The sequence below is a fragment of the Rattus norvegicus genome, chromosome 16 (genome assembly GCF_021556685.1).
Source record: "Rattus norvegicus strain SHRSP/BbbUtx chromosome 16, alternate assembly SHRSP_T2T, whole genome shotgun sequence".
NCBI lineage: Eukaryota > Metazoa > Chordata > Mammalia > Rodentia > Muridae > Rattus > Rattus norvegicus.
Genome location: NC_141549.1, coordinates 18,864,392 through 18,882,721, shown reverse-complemented (window position 1 = coordinate 18,882,721; position 18,330 = coordinate 18,864,392). Strand labels below are relative to the sequence as shown.

Genomic DNA, 18,330 nt, shown 5'->3' with positions numbered 1-18,330 from the left:
CCTTTTATTGTGTCTGGGGACAGTGTCACTGTGTGACCCAGGTGGTTGGCATCAGCCTACCAGGTGCCATCACCTAGGATGGAAGTTGATAAACCAAGAATTCAGAGGCCCAGAGTCCAGCTGAAGAGAAAAGCAGGTCCTGGTGGCAATTGGAGGTGCAAAGGCCCTGGGGCAGAAGTGAGCTGATAATGGCTGCTGGTGGGTGAATGGTGGAAAGGGTGTTAGCTGCAGCTGTTGTGGCTGTGGTGACCTGAGGTGTGGAAATGGAGGGCAGCAGGGGACAGGGACAAAAAAATGAGGAACAGGTGGGGTCTTAGCCAGCACCAGGGATGGGTCCGAGTGACCATGAGGTCACTCAGCACAGCCCCCCACCATGACTGGGGGTACATTGATGCACAGGACATGTTTCGTAAGTGTGAAATGAAGGAATTGACAGGATAGATGAGGGAAGGGTGAGTGGGTGGGCAGACGGTTGCATGTGTGTGCCTCCTGTTGGCCCCACTCATGGTCATTAGAAGCCACAAACCACATCTGTCATCTTCCTGCTGTGACAGGTCAGTGTCTATGGGGAGTGTAGCCCGTGCGCTCTCCCCGCCCCCATAGTGACCTTGTGGGGTGGGTGCTGGGCAGGATGCTGAGGGCTGGCCGTGCAGAGGCGGGCAGTCGGGTACCAGATGCCCCTACCTGCCTCTGCCTGTGAGTCAGCATCACCATGGCAACTGGCTCTGCCGGATGCTCCCTGGGCTCAGCATCATCACTGCAGCCCAGCCACCGTCATAGCTGCCTCCCTGGCAGGGGGCACAGATATTTTTAGCAGGTTTCAGGCATCACCAGAGACAAGAAGTCTGACTTCTGAGCTGTGTCCACCTCAGCACCTCAGTCTCCTGGAACAGGTGGCAGGTCTCATGGGGTGGGCAATCGGTCTGCAAACCAAGAGTAGCCAGGGCTGGGCGACCACATCACAGGGCAGCACAGCTGGGGTTAATGAGCTGAGAGCCCAGGCCTTTCCTGGGGAAATGCACACTGGTGGGGAAACTGAGGCAAGGAGAAAATTACGGGATGGTAAATATTAGTCTCATCCCCTGCTGAGGAGTCTCTGAGGACCCTGAAGGGTTGCTCCTCCCCTTGTGCTCTCCACCGACTCCAGGTCCCCCATTGAAGTCTGTTACATCTCTCACTTTCTGATCCAGAATCTTTGCTCAGGAATACCTCCCTTTGAGCCTTCTGGAACTATCTATCCACCAATGTTACTGACACTAGGAATTTCCCTTCCCGAGCCTCTTTCTTTCTGTTCTGATTTTTTGTTTGTTTTGTTTTTTTCCTAGTTAGGGTTTCTTTTTGTAGCCAAGGCTGGCCTTGAACTTACTCTGTAGACCTGGCTCTGCCACCCAGGTGCTGGGACTAAAGGCATGTGCCACCACTGCTGTGATTTTTAGACTATTGGTGTTACCACCCAACTCTAAGGCCCTGCTTTGTTTTGAGCTATTTCTAATCCCAGGATGTGAGGCTATTAGCTAGACCTGTTTTCCCTTGCTCCCTGGAAGCTTCTGGTCACTCAGCCAGGTGTGTCAAAGCAAGGAGAAGAGGTAGGAGTGTTGGAGGTCCCTGGCCTCATCCAGGCTACAGGGACAGGTTGGGCTGACTTGAGAAAAAGTCCCCTGGGCAGAAAAAAAAAAAACCCTCCAGGGCCGGTCCAGGTTTAAAGACAACTGACAAGGATAGAAAGACACCCATGCTGAGCATCTCAGGCGAGCGGGGTCCCTATACACTCCCACACACCCATCCATAGATCTGTCTAAGACACGCACACACAGACAGATAGACAGATACACAGACAGACACACACACAGATAGACAGACAGACACACAGACAGATACACACACAGACATACACACAGACACACGCACACAGATAACAGACAGACACACACACACATACAGACACACACATAGACGTGCACACACAGACAGATACACACACACGGATACACACACATAGAGACACACACACACAGAGACACAGACAGACAGACACACAGACAGACACACAGACATGGCACACACAGACACACACAGACACGCACACACAGACACACAAACACATACACAGACACACACACAGACAGATACACATACACACACACAGATACACATAGACAGATACACAGACAGATATACACAGACAGACAGACACGTACACACACAGAAACAGACAGACAGACAGACAGACAGACAGACACACACACACACTAAAATAATTTAAATTAAAAAAAGACCAGGGTCACAAGTCACCCAGTTGAGATGGGTTCAGGTTTTGGCGAAGCAAGCTAGACTTCTGTGCACAAGTGTTCAGAGTGACCGGGCGCTGGTGAGTCAGCCCTGGGTCATGGCCAGTGGCTTCCCACTGGCTGAGAGTGGGCACAAAAGAAAGATAAGAGAAGGGTCTAAGAGACAGTGCAGTGTCCAGTGAGTCAGAACTACAGAGGAAGAACCTGAAAAGTTCAGGCCAGCCAGGCACACACAACAGTCCTACCTGACGGAAGACCAAGTCCTCACACCTATCTCATTCACAGTCTTTGCATGGTACTCACTGCTTCTGGAAGCTCTAGACTGGGCCACTAACAGGTAAACCAAGTCCGGACTCAAGTTATGACTAAGAGTGTGGGAGAGATTCTTCCTTGTCTTGTGGGCAATTCTTCCAATAGCTGCACGGGCCATGCACCCCGTGCTACTCAACAGGCTGTACTCTGAGACACAGGGCCCTGGATACAGTCCTGTCAGAAACTGTGCTGTGTGCAGTGTGTACACTGTCCGCCAGCTGTGACACAGACTCCATCGTTTTCAGCTAGAACCATAGCTAAGGCTAATCTGCTGTCTGCAGCCATCGGCCTGGTAACCATGGCATTGTCTTGGTACACTTCAGACTGCTGGCTCTAAGAGTGAAATAGCTTCTGTCCATATTACATACAGTGTGTTGATGTCGGCAGCCAGATCCAGGCTGACTCCAACAGAATTGCTTGCTGCTTGGTTTCAAGGTCTGTGTGTCTGGGACTCCCCAGGACGCTCCTATGTCGCCTACCTAATGTGGGGGTCAGAAGAGCCCCCTGGAGTTAAGGGCTCTCTCTTTCGGAGTGGGTTGAGGCATGCTAGGTGTCTGAATGTCATGGTGAAAGGGACAAGTGGACTGACATGCGAATCTCACTACAGTCACCAGCGAGGTCTTCAGCAGGCCCCAGACCCACACCAGACAGCTGCTCACAGGGCCACTGGTGTGGAGGCCTGGCCATTTCCTTGCCAGAGGTTTTGGCGGTACAGAAAAATAGGAAGCACTGAGCCCATCTTCCAGAAACCTCCTTATTCCTGTCAAGACAGGACTCACACCCAAAGACCCCAAGTTCCGAGGATCCCCAGGGGTACCCCACAAGTTGTTCCCCCTCTTTGGTGACATTGCCAGCCCAGACGAAGCATTCAGCATCTTTGCCCTAAGAGGCAGGTCTTGTAAGCCAGGCAGACCGAAGATATAGACCAGGATTGACAGAGTCATTGATGTGGCCAACAGAGGGTTCGGTGGGGGGTCAGGCCCACCACACAAGTCTTCACATAGGGTGCCAGGTATTTAACCATCCTACTGTTAGTCAATCATTATTGCCCCTTGTTAACCCCTGTCCCACAGTCAATCTGTCAGCCTGTGTCACTGAAATGCCCACAGGCAAAGTGGCCAGCCTGCAATGACCAAGGGGCATGGATTAGATGGTGCCATAACCCCAATATCTGGGTCAGGACCCTCGCTGTGATACCAGGATCATGCTCATGGCAGGCAAGCTTGGAGATGTCCCAGGCTGGGTGCCGCTGATCTGGCATGAGGTTGAAGGAGCCAGCATCTGGCCCACAGCCTGCTTTCTCTCCAGACCAAGTGGAATCTGTCCTAGGGATAGGTGAAAACCAAGAAACTTGACGCTTCATTGGCAGATTTGTCCCCTTCCCTTCACAGCCTGCAGTCAGCTTCCTGTCAGCCTTTAGGGCTCCTGCTATGGGGTCCATCCCAGGACAGCCAGGGGCATCGCCCTCAGCTCACATCCTACATCCCTCTCAGGGACACTCAGCTGTCCATAGCAGCTGCTCCCTGAGGGTCTCGAGCGTCATTCTTCTTGGAGGGTGCTGAGGGTTGTGAGTGTTGACTCTAGCTTTGTAAAGCCAGGGTAGCGTGTCTGTAAGAGTCACAAGAGGCCATGAGAGCCACAGGACAGAGAGGGATGCATGGTCTATAGGGAAGGACTTCACGGCTGCCTAAAGGACATCTTAGACATGGTACGAAGGGGACACAAGCCTAGTTACCCAGGATGGTGCTACTATCTGGCAGTAGGCTCCTGAGCCTGCTGTAGTCCGCTACATAGTTTCCCACAGTGGCCAAAGCAACACCATCCTCAGGGGCCTTGTCATGATGGCTGGTACATACTAGACTCAGCGACTCACCCCTGCTGTCCCTGTCTGGTAACTCTGTGACCTCAGTGGCCTCTGTGGCAGCAAGCACATGGTCATTCCAATCTCATCTCTGAATTAGGTGGCCCTTCCAGTAAGGTCCTTGTCCTAGCCCAGCCAGGCACCTCCTCAGGAGTGTCGTCCATCCCCTCTCATCACAGTCTGCAGATCTACTCTCTGTTCCATTTCTCTGCTTCTGTTTCAAGTCCTCCTGGGCCTGGTTGGCAAATGGCTCCGATGAAGCCTACTTTAGACACTGGCATTAATGCCAGTGAAGCCTTCAGACATGTGTAACTTGTAATAGATGTCTCCCTCGGCCTGGCTGACCAAAGGTCATCCTGATCCCAGGGAGCTTCTAATCTGATGGGGGTGTGAGAGTTAAGGACCTCCTGTGCTTCTCCTAGAAACCATTCGAGCTCTGCTGGTCCCTGGAGTGCTTGAGGCCCTCCTCATGTTCAAGACCTTGTGTCCTCTTGGAGGCAAGCGTGGTGGGGCACACCTTTACCCAGCATTCAGGGGACAGAGGCAGGTGGAGCCCTTTGAGTGACAGCCAGGGCAACACAGTGAGCCAAGCAAACAAACACATAAGTAACAAGAAAACCGGTGCTGGGGATTTAGCTCAGTGGTAGAGCGCTTACCTAGGAAGCGCAAGGCCCTGGGTTCGGTCCCCAGCTCTGAAAAAAAGAAAAAAAGAAAAAAAGAAAGAAAGAAAGAAAAAAGAAACAAGAAAACCCAAACCAGCCACCACTAGGGTTTCAGCAAGGGTCCTCAGGGGAACTAGTTCTGGGCATCTGTTGTCCCTGCCTGGCAGTGCCCCTCCACCACCTCAACCAGCCAGAGCAATTCCTGATATCCTTCAGTGTCCGGCCATTAAGAGGGGCTCATGACAGTCAAGCCAAGCAGGCCGGAGGGCCAGTCACAGCCCGAGGTCCTCGCACTGGTGGAGGGCTGACATGTGACTGTGCGTAGGTGCCCTGCATCTGGCCATCCATCCCCGTGGCGGTACAGGGACCAGGCTTCCCACAGCAGCAAGTACAAGGCACGTGTAGGGAAGGGGTTGGACGGGTCTCTGACTCCTTGAGGTGTGGGTGGTGGCCTCTGGCACAGTTCCTGCCGTACAGGACACACAGCAGAGGAATCTCCTCCCCTATCCCAGACAGAGGAAGCTCCATGGGTCTGTGTTTTGATGGGGATGTCACCAGGACCACCATGATTTTACAGCCACCGTGGTACCTGTAGAGGCTTTGTCGAGGTGTACTGGGTTCTCAGGACTGGAAAGACTCTTAACTAGCTCTTTATTTAGAGGCTCTTGGGGTCAGGGCACCCCACCCTGATAGGGGGAGACAACAAAATAAATTCCTGAACATGTGTTCATAAAACTGTAGTTTGTTTGTTTGTTTGTTTGTTTGTTTGTTTTTTCAAGACAGGATTTCTCTTTGTAGCCCTGGTTGTCATGGGACTCACTCTATAGATCAGGCTGGCCTTGAACTCACAGTGATTCGTTTGTTCCCTTAGCACTTGCTGAGGCTGTGTAAACCCCAATGTCAGAAATCCCCCACTAGGAGGGTCCCTCTCATCTTGTGAGCCTTGCCACGGATCCTTGGTCAAACCAGGACTTCCCATCACCCTTCTTTGCTGCATTCATACAAACCCCACCCACCCCTCCCAGTGCCACAGAACCTCTGTCTCTCCTGTGAGACCAGGAGAAAGCTTCCCAGAGTCCACTGGTTCTTCCCAGTCACCCTTGGCTGGTTCCCAGGCCTCCCTGGGATCCTGGCCTTGATCTCAGAACTAGTCCCATACAGATCAACCAGTCTGACAGTGCCGGGGAAGTTAGGTCACCTCTCCTACAGTGACACAGAGGTGATTTCACAGTCTGTGTTCCCCAGATATGAGCAGCAGAGGAACACTGCAGGATTGTGAGAACAGAGACGCCGAGGCTTACATCCGAAGGGTGGATGCCTTACCCATCCTCAGTTTCCCAAACATGTTATTCCCAGGGTCTGCCCTGTGTGCTGACACACCCCCACCAGCTGCTCTGTGCTGCAGGATGGCAGGATGTGACAGAGTCAAGCAGGGGCACACAGATGCTAGCTATCCTGTGCTGTCCCCACCCCCGGTCCCATCACAGGGCTGCGTGGTGCACACTGCTCTCTCCAGCTGCAAGGCTGGCTCTCTGCTTTCCAGACCCCTCCCCTTTCTGCCCAGATCTCACCACAGGTGGGCACATTTGGAAACAGATCCTTCTAGGCTTCTCTAGCACCCCAAACCCTGGGTTAGAGCACAGGATTCCCAGGCTTGGACCAACTGCCTACTTGACCACCTGCCCATCTCTTGCCAGCTGAGTCGCACATCCATCCTGCTTCTCGCCTTCAGTCCCAGAAGTTCTAGCTGTACACAGCCCGAGCTCAGTCCTGAGGGGACTCTCCCTTTTGTCCCATGAGATTTTTGTTTGATATGCTATGAATTTCAAACAACGGAGTTCTATTTTCTTTAAAGACTTAACGTCTCTAATTTAAAAATTAAACTAAAGGCTGGGTATAGTAGCCATGCCTTTAGTCCCAGCACTCGGGAGGCAGAGGCAGGATGGTCTCTGTGAGTGTGGAGCCAGCCTGGTCTACATAAAGATAGCCAGGTGGGCTGGGACTGCATACATCGCCCCAAAAACAAACACACAAACACACACGCAAACAAATATAATCCAGGGACTGATCAATCTTTGCACTCATGGCTGCCTGATATTTCAGGGTCATAGCATCCCTGAGCCTCTTCCCTACCCTGAGTGACTGTCAATTCAACCCAACAGTTTTTAGTTTTTTGTTAATCTTGGTAGAGGCTAGATTAGACACATTGTGGCCAGCTCTGGTGCGCCTGGGCCTGCACACTGGGTGGAGTTGGCTGGGTCCTGTACTTGAGGTTGTCCAGGTGTTTCTGAGTTCTCAGGTCAGGTCCCCAAATACTGCCCCTTTATTAACTGCTGTGGCTCCTTTGACCCCAAAGTGGGTCTCTGTAAAGAAGCAGAAGCTCCAAGCTTTCTAAATTCAGGAGGAAGAGGTCCTTCGCAAGCCCTGCCCTATTCACAGCCTTCATGCTGGTACATGAATTGGACAGCAGCCTCCAGTTTTGTGGGTACTGTTTCTTTGGGGATCGTGTGTGGAAAATTCTCAACAGCGCTTTCCCCATGTTCTTGCTTGGGGTTCAGTGATGGCTGCTATTGGAGGCTAGGTTGGGTGGGTTTCACAAAGGGGCTGTCCCCATGGAGAATGGGGACAACAGGAGGGTCTGCAATCCGAGGTGACGGTCAGCCAGCCAGGATCATTTATAGTCTTGATGTCTGCTTCTGTTTTGTGGTTTCTTTTAAGATTCCTTGTTCTTTCTTAATTTTTTGTTTATATTATTTTTGTTTGTGTTTTTTCAAGACAGGGTTTCTCCTGGAACTCTGTATGTAGACCAGGCTGGCCTTGAACTCAGAGACGCACTTGTCTCTGCCTCCTGAATGCTGAGATTAAAGGCATGCACCACCATGCCCAGATTCTTTTAAGTTTTATTACTTTTAATTATATATGCATGTGTGTGGGTGTGTATATGCACATGCATGGAGTGCCTGCAGAATCTGGACCAGGAGTTACAGAGGGTTGTGGCCCACCACGTGGGTGCTGTGAACAGAACCTGGACCCCTGGAAGAGCAGCATGTGCTTTTACAGGCTGAGGCAGCCCTCCAGCCCGGCACATTCACTATCTTCCAGCAATAGGGAGGCAGGAAGTACAGCTCACCCTGCTGGTCCTGAAAGGCTACAAGGAAAGCAATCAGAGGGGGTACCTCAGGTCCTCTCCACGCAGGCGCCAGGGGAGCCCGGCCACACCTACCTGGCTGTGCACTGTGGCTCCCTCTCACTTTTGGAGTCCTCAACAGGCCCCACAGACAGGGCTGCCTCGAGCCTTGGGCAGAATTCCGGAAGGGCTGGGAGAGGAGTGCTGGGCCCTAAGGCCAGGGCTTAAGCTGCTCAAGGTCCCAGAAGCAGCCCCATGATCTACAAGGGATTGGCTGCTTTGGGGAAAGGCGGGAAAGGAGGACAAAGAACGGGTGCAAGGAGGAGGGGTGAGGAGGAGGGAGGAGGGGTGGAAGAAGGAGAAGGGTCTGGAGGAGGAAGGAAGAGAGGGACTGATTGTTGCTGCGGGGTCAGGAGTTCAGATGCGACCCTTAGGGATCTAGGTCAGCCTGGCACGCGCAGGTCGAATTGACTGGACAGACCAGGGTCCTCGCGCCAACCGCGTCCCCTTGCAACTCCCCCCCTCCACCCTGTTTCTCCGCCCCTCCCCCAGAGCTGGGTTCAATTAGGAGGCGGGAGGTGGGGCGATGTGGTTGCAGTGGAGGCAGGAGGCTGCCGCTTATTGTAGCCTCGCCCTCTTCCGCCCTTCCCCAGACGCGCTGTGCACTCTCCCACCCCTGGACCAGTGTGCAGTAAGGGAAACTGAGGCACGGGCCACACAGCTGGGGTGGATCTGGGTAAGGACACATGACGCTCTGAACACACCAGAAATTCCCCCAAATAAACCCTAAGTCGGTTCCTAGCAGCCATAGCCCGGGGAGGGGACAGGATGGGGCTCTGTGCCTCGGTTTCCCCTGGGCTCCACCCCACCCCACCCCTGCCAGCATCTTCCTCTCTGAAGTTAACTAGGTCTGGCCACCTGTTCTGCTCTGAGGCTTGAGCATTGGTCCATAAGTTCCTGGGGTCCCCATTTTGCTCAGTCCTGAGCCTTTATGCTTTTTTCTCTCTCTCCTTTGTTTTCTGTTTTTTTTGTTTGTTTGTTTGGTTGGTTGGTTGGTTGGTTGGGTTTTTTTGCTTTTTTTTTTTTTTTTTTTTTTTTTTTTTTTTTTTTTGAGACAGGGTTTCTCTGTGTAGCCAGGGCTGTCTTGGAACTGGCTCTGTAGACTTAGGATGGCCTTGAACTCAGATCCACCTGCCTCTGCCTCCCAAGTGCTGGGATACAGGCGTGTGCCACTACCGCCAGGCTGGCATTTCTCTTTTGAGAGAGGGTCCATTTGTAGTCCAGTCTGGCCTTGGCTGTGGTCATCCACCTGGCCTCAGCTTTCAGAGGTCTGGGTTCAAAGGCTGGAAGGCATGAGGTGTACAACAACTTGTTTCTCCACCTCTCCTCAGCCCTCCCTCCTGGCAGTGTGTGTGTGTGTGTGTGTGTGTGTGTGTGTGTGTGTGTGTGTGTGTGTTCTCCCAGGAACCCCAGAGCTTGGTTCTACAAATACCTGCCTCCCAGTTCTTCAAAGACAGGAGGTCTCTGTGAATGGCTGCCTCAGTTTCTCCCACCTTCCCCCTCCTGGAAAACCTTTCAATGCTATTCAATCACACAGCACAGGAAGTCTGTCAATGGCCTTCGGAGCTGTGGGTGGGGACAGTCCTGAGACCTCCAGATGAAGACTGAACTTCCTTTTCTACAGTGGGTCCTTGGCCACAGCCCCTGTAACCTGGAGGTGGGTGAGCGATTCCATGGGGCTTATGTCAGACAGAGGCAGCCCCTCCCTTACAGGGGGTCCAACATCACCCCGGAGGCTGGACCCAGTAACTGAGTGCACAGTGTGTGCTGGGTCCCATAACCTCACGGGAGGGGACAAGGACACCTAGCTATGTGTGGCTCAGGGTTTGAATATCTTGAATACCACCCCATGTGAGATGCCAGCCTAGCCCGGTTGCATAGGAGGGGGAGCAGCCTACGTCTGGTATCAGATCATGATGTTTCCAGTCTTAATTATGGCCTTCTACCCTTGTGATCCACAGTGTACTTTGAAGCAAAACCAGAAAAGGGATGTGCTTTTAAAACTGAGAGCCAGGAATGGGGGCTACGCCTTTGATTCCAGCACTCCAGAGGCAGAGGTAGGGGCATCTCTGAGTTTGAGGACAGCCTGGTCTACAGAGCAAGTTCCAGGACAGCCAGGGCTACAACAGAGAAACTTTATCTTAGGAAAAAAAACTTACTACAGAAAACTAGCTTACAATGAAACACTTCACTTATTCATTCTTTTATTCTTGTTTGTTTTGTCTTTTGAGACAGGGACTCATGTAGCCCAGATTATGCTCAATCTAGCTGAGGTTGCTCTGGACTCCTAATGACGGATGTGCCCCGTACTTGGCTTAGGAAGTGCGTGAGGAAGACTAAGGCTCCCTTCTGGCTGCTAAGATGGCACCAAGACTAAGTTCAGTGCCCAGGACCCACATGATAGAAGGCAGAGCTGACAGGCTGTCACAGGTTGTCTTCTGACCCCCAGGAGTGAGCTGTGGCTTGTGAGCGCACGCGCGCGCACACACACACACACACACACACACACACACACACCAAATAGAGGTATAAATGTCATATTTAAGAGCCTATCTTTTGGTTGGGGATTTAGCTCAGTGGTAGAGCGCTTGCCTAGCAAGCGCAAGGCCCTGGGTTCGGTCCCCAGCTCCGAAAAAAAGAAAAAAAAAAAAAAAGCCTATCTTTTGTGAAAGGGCCTAGAGAAAAGATGGTTTAATACACCCCACTCCAGTATATGCTCAGTAAAGCCTTGTGAGAGGTTAGGATGGGCCAAGCAATAAAACAAACACTTGGGCAGGCCACATTCAGGGATGACCACACAGCAGGTGCATTTTAATGCATGCTTGAGGTGGGTAGATTGCTATGGGAAGGTTTTCTGCCCTTTATGGTAACTATTGACTGTCAACTAGTCATCAACAAACATCCCAGAGACACTGGGCTGGTGAGGAAGCTGAGGGTGCGCTTCGTTTCCTCATTTTAAAAAGGTTTTATGAGGCTGGAGGGAGCTGGCAGCAACCCAGAAAACAGGACGTGGGGCCCGTCGGAGAAGCTGCGCAAACACCTGCGGTCACAGCCCCGGCGCCGGCGGAAGCAGCGCGGGAGGGGCGGGAGGCCAGGTCTTCCCGGTAACCCGACCCTCAGGAATGCGGCCGCCCCTGGGCCCTGCCACCTGCGGACAATGCCCACAAACTCTGCCCTCACACTCCAGGGACAGTCCCTTCTCTGCCTCAGCCCCTCCCAGGGGCCCCCTTCGGTCTTTCCACTTTATAAAGCTGATCATCGATTTCTGTCTGATCAAGGAAAAAAACACGAACTAGAAAAGTCAAATTTGTCTTCGCACTGTGGTAGGGTTCCCGAGAGCCTGGGGATTCGAACCCTGGCCCACAAGATTTCATATTCAATGTGAAGAGTGCGCAGTCTCTAGCCATGGCGCTCTGTACAAGTCACTTCCCCAGAGACTGCCCAGGGAAGACAGAAGCGAAAACAGAATCCTGAGTGGGCGCTGTTTCTGCCACGGACAGGACACAATGCACCGCCTCCAGTCCAACCCAGCGCCTGAGACTTTCTGATTCCCTCCACTCCTTATTGCGGTGGTTTTGAAGGTTGAGTAGGAGTTTTCCCCAGAGGCTAAGGGCACCCCAAGACCAGCAGGTCAAGTTTCTCCAAATAACAAAACTAAACAATGACTGATGGGTGTCGAGATGGCTCTGCGGGTAAAGGCGCTTGCTGCCAAGCTGAGAGGCTGACTTGAGTTTACAGGATAATAATGGGAGAGAACAGACTCTGAAAGCTGTGATCCTTTCTTTGCCTCTCAGCAAGCTCTTTCCCTACAGAAGTGCAATCGAGACTAACTTGGTCTACTAAGTGAGTTCCAGGACAGTCAGGGCTACACAGAGAAACACTGTCTCGAAAAACAACCAAAAAACATTCAGGTCTTATTCCTTTACATTCTCCATGCCACTTCAAAATGCTCTCCGTGCCTGATAGGGAAACTGAGTCTCAACAGAGGTAAAACTCAATTTGGTATGTATGCCTGCCTAGAGAAAGGTCCCCAGACAGCTCAAACCACCGCCTCCAGAGCGCCAGACCATCCCCCACCCGCCAAGGCCAAGACCCAAGGTCAGGGCGGAGCCTCGCGCGCTCCGCCAGCTCCGTACCGGCCCCGGGGAGAGGCGGGCCTGGCGCCCGGGGCTGGCTGGCTGCGGGCCAGCACTAGCTGGCTCTGTACTCTCGGGGGCCCAGGCTGGGATCTGGCCGGCGAAGCGCAAACCCCATGTGTGTGGTGAGGGAAGAGTTCATCCTATCTTTCTGGATAATCCCTGGGCTACAAAAGGGAATAAACCCTGGGTGTGGAGCTCCCTGAGGCTACAACTGTGCCAGGCTCGGGCGTGGGGTGAGGGCGGGACCCTCCAGAGGCCTGGGCAAAGGAGCTCTGATGGGTGACTGGTCAGACAGGGCTCACAGAGGAGGGATGAGACTTCTCTCTGGTCCTCTAAGGGGCTGTTGTGTTGAGTGTGCTGGGACCTGTTGCCCCCACTTCCTCTACCTCCTTTCCCAGCGTGCTGAAAACCCTGCTTAAGGCCTGGTGGCATAATGTACTAATTAAGAGGGTAATTACCAGGCGGGATTCTTATTTGCAGGCTCCACTTTAGGTCCCGCCTCAGGCCCTAGCAGAGTTAAGAGTAAGAATGTGTACTGCCATGGCTGCCCCACGGCCTGAAGCCCAGTTCTGTCCTGGGGGGGGACAGGTGTGCACTACATGCCTGTCCTCCCAGCACTTAGACAGTGGAAGGCGGAAGGATCACTTCTGAAGTCTAGCCTGAGCTTTAGTAAAATCCTGTCTCAAAACAACACAGGCAGAAAGAAAACAAAAACCCCACAAGCTCACCCCGGACCTTTCGGGTCAACGTGGGTTACATCTTTTGCATGGTGACCTTTAACTCCAGCACTTAGCAGGTCCACATCTGTAAATTCCCAGTCAGCCCCAGCTCAAAACACAAAATAAAACTCAAAGAACCCCAGATTCAAATCTCATGCTAAGATGAGGTGATTGGCCTGTCTTTCAAGCTGAGGCAGTGTAATTGCCCTAAGTTCTTTGTCAGCTAGGGTACAGGGTGTCCTAACAATTGAAATCAATACACATCCTTCGAAGTAAGGCACAATGGCATATATCAGTCATCCAGGAGCGTGAGGTAGGATTGCAGGGGAGTTCAAGAGATCAGTCTGGGCTACAGAGTGAGAATCTGTCTCAAAACATCCCAATCCAGGGCCATGGGGTTGGCTCAGAGAGTAAAGGTGCCTGCACTCAAGCCGGACAGCCTTAGTGCCACACCAGGGAGAACGGACTCCCAGATATTTTTGACCTTCCCAGACACAAACGTGCATGCCCATGGAACACACGCACGTGCTCTCTCTCTCTCTCTCTCTCTCTCTTTCTCTCTCTCTCTCTCTCACACACACACACACACACACACACACTAACATGTAAAATAAAAACCGGGATTTGTAGGCCCAGGTTTTGTGGCTCAGGCCTGTTATTGCCACACTTGGGGAGATGAAAACAGGGGGACTGAAGTTAAGTTCATGATTATCGGAGGCTAGAGGATGAGATCTTGTCTTAAAATAACCCAAAACAAAGATTAAAAGAAAAAAATTTTTTTACAGAGATCAAGAAAAACCTCCACAATTGGCGGCTGCCCTGACCGCGGTTGGACTCCACATAGCCTATCCTCAGTTTCCCCTCGGAAAAGGCAGGAGGTCAGCTTTTAGGCGTCTGACTCCACCCCGTGAAACTGACAGGGCGCTAAGTAGTTTTGGGGACTCTCCAAGGGACCCTCCTCTGCCCTCCCCCTTCCTGCCAACACCTGCCAGCTCCAAGCCAGAGGAACCCTGGTTGGCGCCCAGTCCCCGAGGGGCGTGCCTATGGTGGGCGTGACGCGGGGCGTGGCTTCTCAGAGGGCCTTAGTTTATGAGGCCCGGCCCAGCACGCCACAGAAGTGCCAGAGACGAGTGGAGACATAAATACACAGATGAGATCCAGTGTGAGGGAAACGAAGAAAAAAGATAATAGAGAGATGTAAAGAGGGGAGGAAGAGAGAGGGGAGAGAGAGAGAGAGAGAGACAAGAAACAGCAGGGGAGGGACAGAAACTGCCCGGCAATCCAAGCTGGGCGTGGTGACCCGGCCAAACCGCGTTCAGCCCCACCCCCATGACGTCAACCCACAATGCAGCGCGTTGTTGTGCCATGTAGCGAGCGTCGCTCTTGGCAACAGCGGCCGCAGCAGCCATCAGGCGAGGGCGTCCCGCTCCCGCCCCTTTATGCAAATCCACGACGTCACCTCGAGCCAATGGCGAGCGTGGGCGGTGAGCTCATCGCGGGGGCCGAGGCTATAAGAGTGCGCGCGGGCGGCGCGGGGCAGAGCGGCCGGCATCGGAGCCGGTCTGTACGGGCAGCGGACTGGGGGGCATACGGGGCCCCCCGGGGAGGCCGCGGCCACTCCCCCCGCCCCGGGGCCGAGCGCGGCGGGGGAGGCGGGGATGGAAACGCCCTTCTATGGCGAGGAGGCGCTGAGCGGCCTGGCTGCGGGTGCGTCGAGCGTCGCTGGTGCTGCTGGGGCCCCCGGCGGTGGTGGCTTCGCGCCCCCGGGCCGCGCTTTCCCCGGGGCGCCCCCAACGAGCAGCATGCTGAAGAAAGACGCGCTGACGCTCAGCCTGGCGGAGCAGGGAGCGGCGGGATTGAAACCAGGGTCGGCCACTGCACCTTCTGCATTGCGCCCCGACGGCGCCCCCGACGGGCTGCTGGCTTCGCCGGATCTTGGGCTGCTCAAACTCGCGTCGCCGGAGCTGGAAAGGCTGATCATCCAGTCCAACGGGCTGGTGACCACCACCCCGACCAGTACGCAGTTCCTCTACCCTAAGGTGGCGGCCAGCGAGGAGCAGGAGTTCGCCGAAGGCTTCGTCAAGGCGCTGGAGGACCTGCACAAGCAGAGCCAGCTGGGTGCGGCCACCGCGGCCACCTCAGGGGCTCCCGCGCCCCCCGCGCCCGCGGACCTGGCAGCCACCCCCGGGGCCACGGAGACCCCGGTCTACGCCAACCTGAGCAGTTTCGCGGGTGGCGCCGGGCCCCCTGGGGGCGCGGCCACAGTGGCCTTCGCCGCGGAGCCAGTGCCCTTCCCGCCGCCCCCGGGCGCGCTGGGGCCGCCGCCACCTCCGCATCCACCGCGTCTGGCCGCGCTCAAGGACGAGCCGCAGACCGTGCCGGACGTGCCGAGCTTCGGCGACAGCCCTCCACTGTCGCCCATCGACATGGACACGCAGGAACGCATCAAGGCGGAGCGCAAGAGGCTGCGCAACCGCATCGCCGCTTCCAAATGCCGCAAGCGCAAGCTGGAGCGTATCTCGCGCCTGGAGGAGAAAGTCAAGACCCTCAAAAGCCAGAACACCGAGCTGGCGTCCACCGCGAGCCTGCTGCGCGAGCAGGTGGCGCAGCTCAAACAGAAAGTCCTCAGCCACGTCAACAGCGGCTGCCAGCTGCTGCCCCAGCACCAGGTCCCCGCGTATTGAGCCCGAGCGCGGGACGCATGCGCGGACTAGATGCGGTGGGGGGGGCGCCCCGGACTCTTTCGAGACTCGGTGCCCCCGGACTCGACAAGCTGGACCCCCCTTTACTCTGGATGGGGACCCCGAGCGCACGATCCCCGCCCTCGCGCCGCCTCTGTACCCCCAGTCCTACGCGTGGCTGCCCCTTTGTACCTCCGAGTAGGGGCTCTAAGGGGCGCGCAGCCTCACGCTCTGCCTTTATTTCTTTTTTTTTTTTTTTTTTTTTTTTTTTTTGCCTTTTGGAAGAGAGAACGGGAGTGTCCGATTTCGCCCTATTTATGTTTCTACTCGGGAACAAACGTTGGTTGCGTGTTGCGTGTGTGTTTCCTTGTGTTGGTTTTTTAAAGAAACGGGAAGAAAAAAAAAATCCTCCCCCCTTATCCCCCGCGCTCTCTCCTCCTCCCGACACCATCCCCTCTCTTTTTGTTTGGTTTTGTTTTGCTACGAGTCCACATTCCTGTTCCGTAATCCTTGGTTCGCCGGTTTTGTGTTTTCAGTAAAGTCTTCGTTACGCCAGCTTGGCTGTCCGCCTCCTCCTTCCCCCGCCGGGGCTGAGGGTGGGCGGGTCTGGCCCGCTCCCATCCCCCTCCCTCCTCCTCTACCCCCCCCCCCCCGCAGCGAGGCGGGAGCGCGGCGTGGGCGCGGGCCCTGTCTGCACATCTGCTGCGCAGCGAGCGCCACCTAGGTGCATGCAGTCGGCCCAGGTCCAGGTGACACCGGGACTCAAGGCCTGTGCAACTTAGCAGGTATATTCTTTGAGAAGAAAGGTGGCTACAGGGGAAGGAGTAGAGCGAAGTGCTCACAAGGTTTCATAACCCTTGGGGCCTCGGTTCTCCGGGATTCATCCATACAGAATAGAGGTGGGCTTGCAGGCTGCTCAGTAGATTTTACTCTTTGTTAGTTTCAAGGGGTGCCTCAAACCCAGACCCTTCTCTGCAAAACTATGAAGTGTTAGCTATGTAGGTGTATTTAAATATCTCCACGGCACGCCCCCTTCTCGCCACACCCACTCTTCTATTTTGAGGAAACAATGTTCAGCGAAGTAAAGCAATTATTTTGAGTCACACAGCATCTTTATTTTATTCTAGAGACAGGGTTACCCCATGTAGTCTTGACTGTTCTGGAACTTGCTATAAAGACCAGGCTGACCCGGAACTCAGAGATCCCCCTGCCTGTTTCCTGAGTGTTAAGGTTAAAGGCATGTGCTATACACACCCGTCTGTTGCATCTCTATTTTCAGTGCTCAGGTCATCCAGCTCAGCCCCAGTGAGAACATTTGGCCCTAGGTCTCCACCCCGCCCACCGCCCCCTGTCATCCCTGGCTGCTGCTGCTGAGACCCTGGGTCTTGGGGTTCTGACTGGGCTCAGGGTGTCACCGTGGGGATAAGGTCACATGGTAAGTCCCAGTTGGAGGCAGCCCTGTAACCCACTGGGTACCTGCCTGCCCACCCTGAACAGAACTGTCTTGTGAGTCCAGCTGGGCGGTTCTGGCATCATCCCAACATTTGGGAGGCTGAGGCAGGAGGCTCCTCTGTCCTGGACCAACCCTGGGCTACAGACCCTGTCTAGTAAGACAAAGGCTAGTAACAGACAGGCTTGAACACAGGTCTTCTAGGTGCTGGGATGACAATCTACACAGTGTGCGAATGGAGCCCAGGGTTGAGCCTGTCCCAGGCAGGCACTCTCCTGAGCTTCAGGCATTTCGAGTCCCAGCTTGGGTACACGGTGGAGCTTTGCAACAGCTACACAAGCTATACTCTCTTCTTTTGTGGGCCTCCATCTTGTGTGCTATGAAATGGGGGTGTCCTGGTCTTGGTTCTACTCTTCCCTATCCTTCTTAGATAGGGCCAAAATTATTGTACCCCTATTATACAGTAGCAGCCCAGGGAGTATTGGAGACCTGTTCCACAGGCTGTAAACAGCACAGTAGAAATTTGAACTCTGACCTCTCCTTTGGCCCTTGGAATGCTGGGATACCACATACACCAGTGTCTTCACTGTTCTTTGTAGTGTTGGATGGAATCTGGGTTTTTCTAAAGATTTGTGTTGTTTGAAATGGTGTCTCGGGGTTGGGGATTTAGCTCAGTGGTAGAGCGCTTGCCTAGCAAGTGCAAGGCCCTGGGTTCGGTCCCCGCTCCAAAAAAAAGAAAAAAAAAAGGTGTCTCACTGTGTAGCCCAGGCTGGCCACAAACTCAGTTGGACTAAAGGCATGTGCTGCCACACCGGTCCAAATTAAGTTTTGTTGATGCTGGGAGTGTTCCCAGTCAGCTGATCAGAGCCAGGCTGGGCCCTGAAAGCCTGTGACTCAAGTGCTTGCAATGCAGAGGCAGAAGGTTCATGAGTTTCAGTCCAGCCTTGGGTACATAGGGAGTCTTATCTCAAAACACCAAGGACTCTGACAGAGCATATCATGTGCCCAGGGTGCCTGGGCTCAGAGTTCTG

General features: G+C 54.0%; 1 protein-coding gene and 1 long non-coding RNA gene across 4 annotated transcripts; both read left to right on the top strand.

Annotated features, from left to right (window-relative positions):
* Positions 1-8,873: 8,873 nt before the first annotated feature.
* Positions 8,874-13,802, top strand: LOC148000427 (uncharacterized). Of its 2 annotated transcripts, XR_015640277.1 has the most exons (4): positions 8,874-8,986; positions 9,848-9,967; positions 10,272-10,367; positions 11,274-12,642. It is a non-coding gene; the product is annotated as an uncharacterized LOC148000427 (long non-coding RNA). The 2 variants fall into 2 exon arrangements; XR_015640276.1 differs by lacking the exon at positions 10,272-10,367 and having other exon boundaries at positions 11,274-13,802.
* A 917-nt stretch (positions 13,803-14,719) lies between these two features.
* On the top strand, positions 14,720-16,404 carry Jund (JunD proto-oncogene, AP-1 transcription factor subunit). 2 transcript variants are annotated; one of them, NM_001286966.2, is given in 1 exon segment: positions 14,720-16,404. In NM_001286966.2, a coding segment is annotated over 1 exon segment (882 nt). In that variant the 5' UTR covers positions 14,720-14,970; the 3' UTR covers positions 15,853-16,404.
* Positions 16,405-18,330: the final 1,926 nt, after the last annotated feature.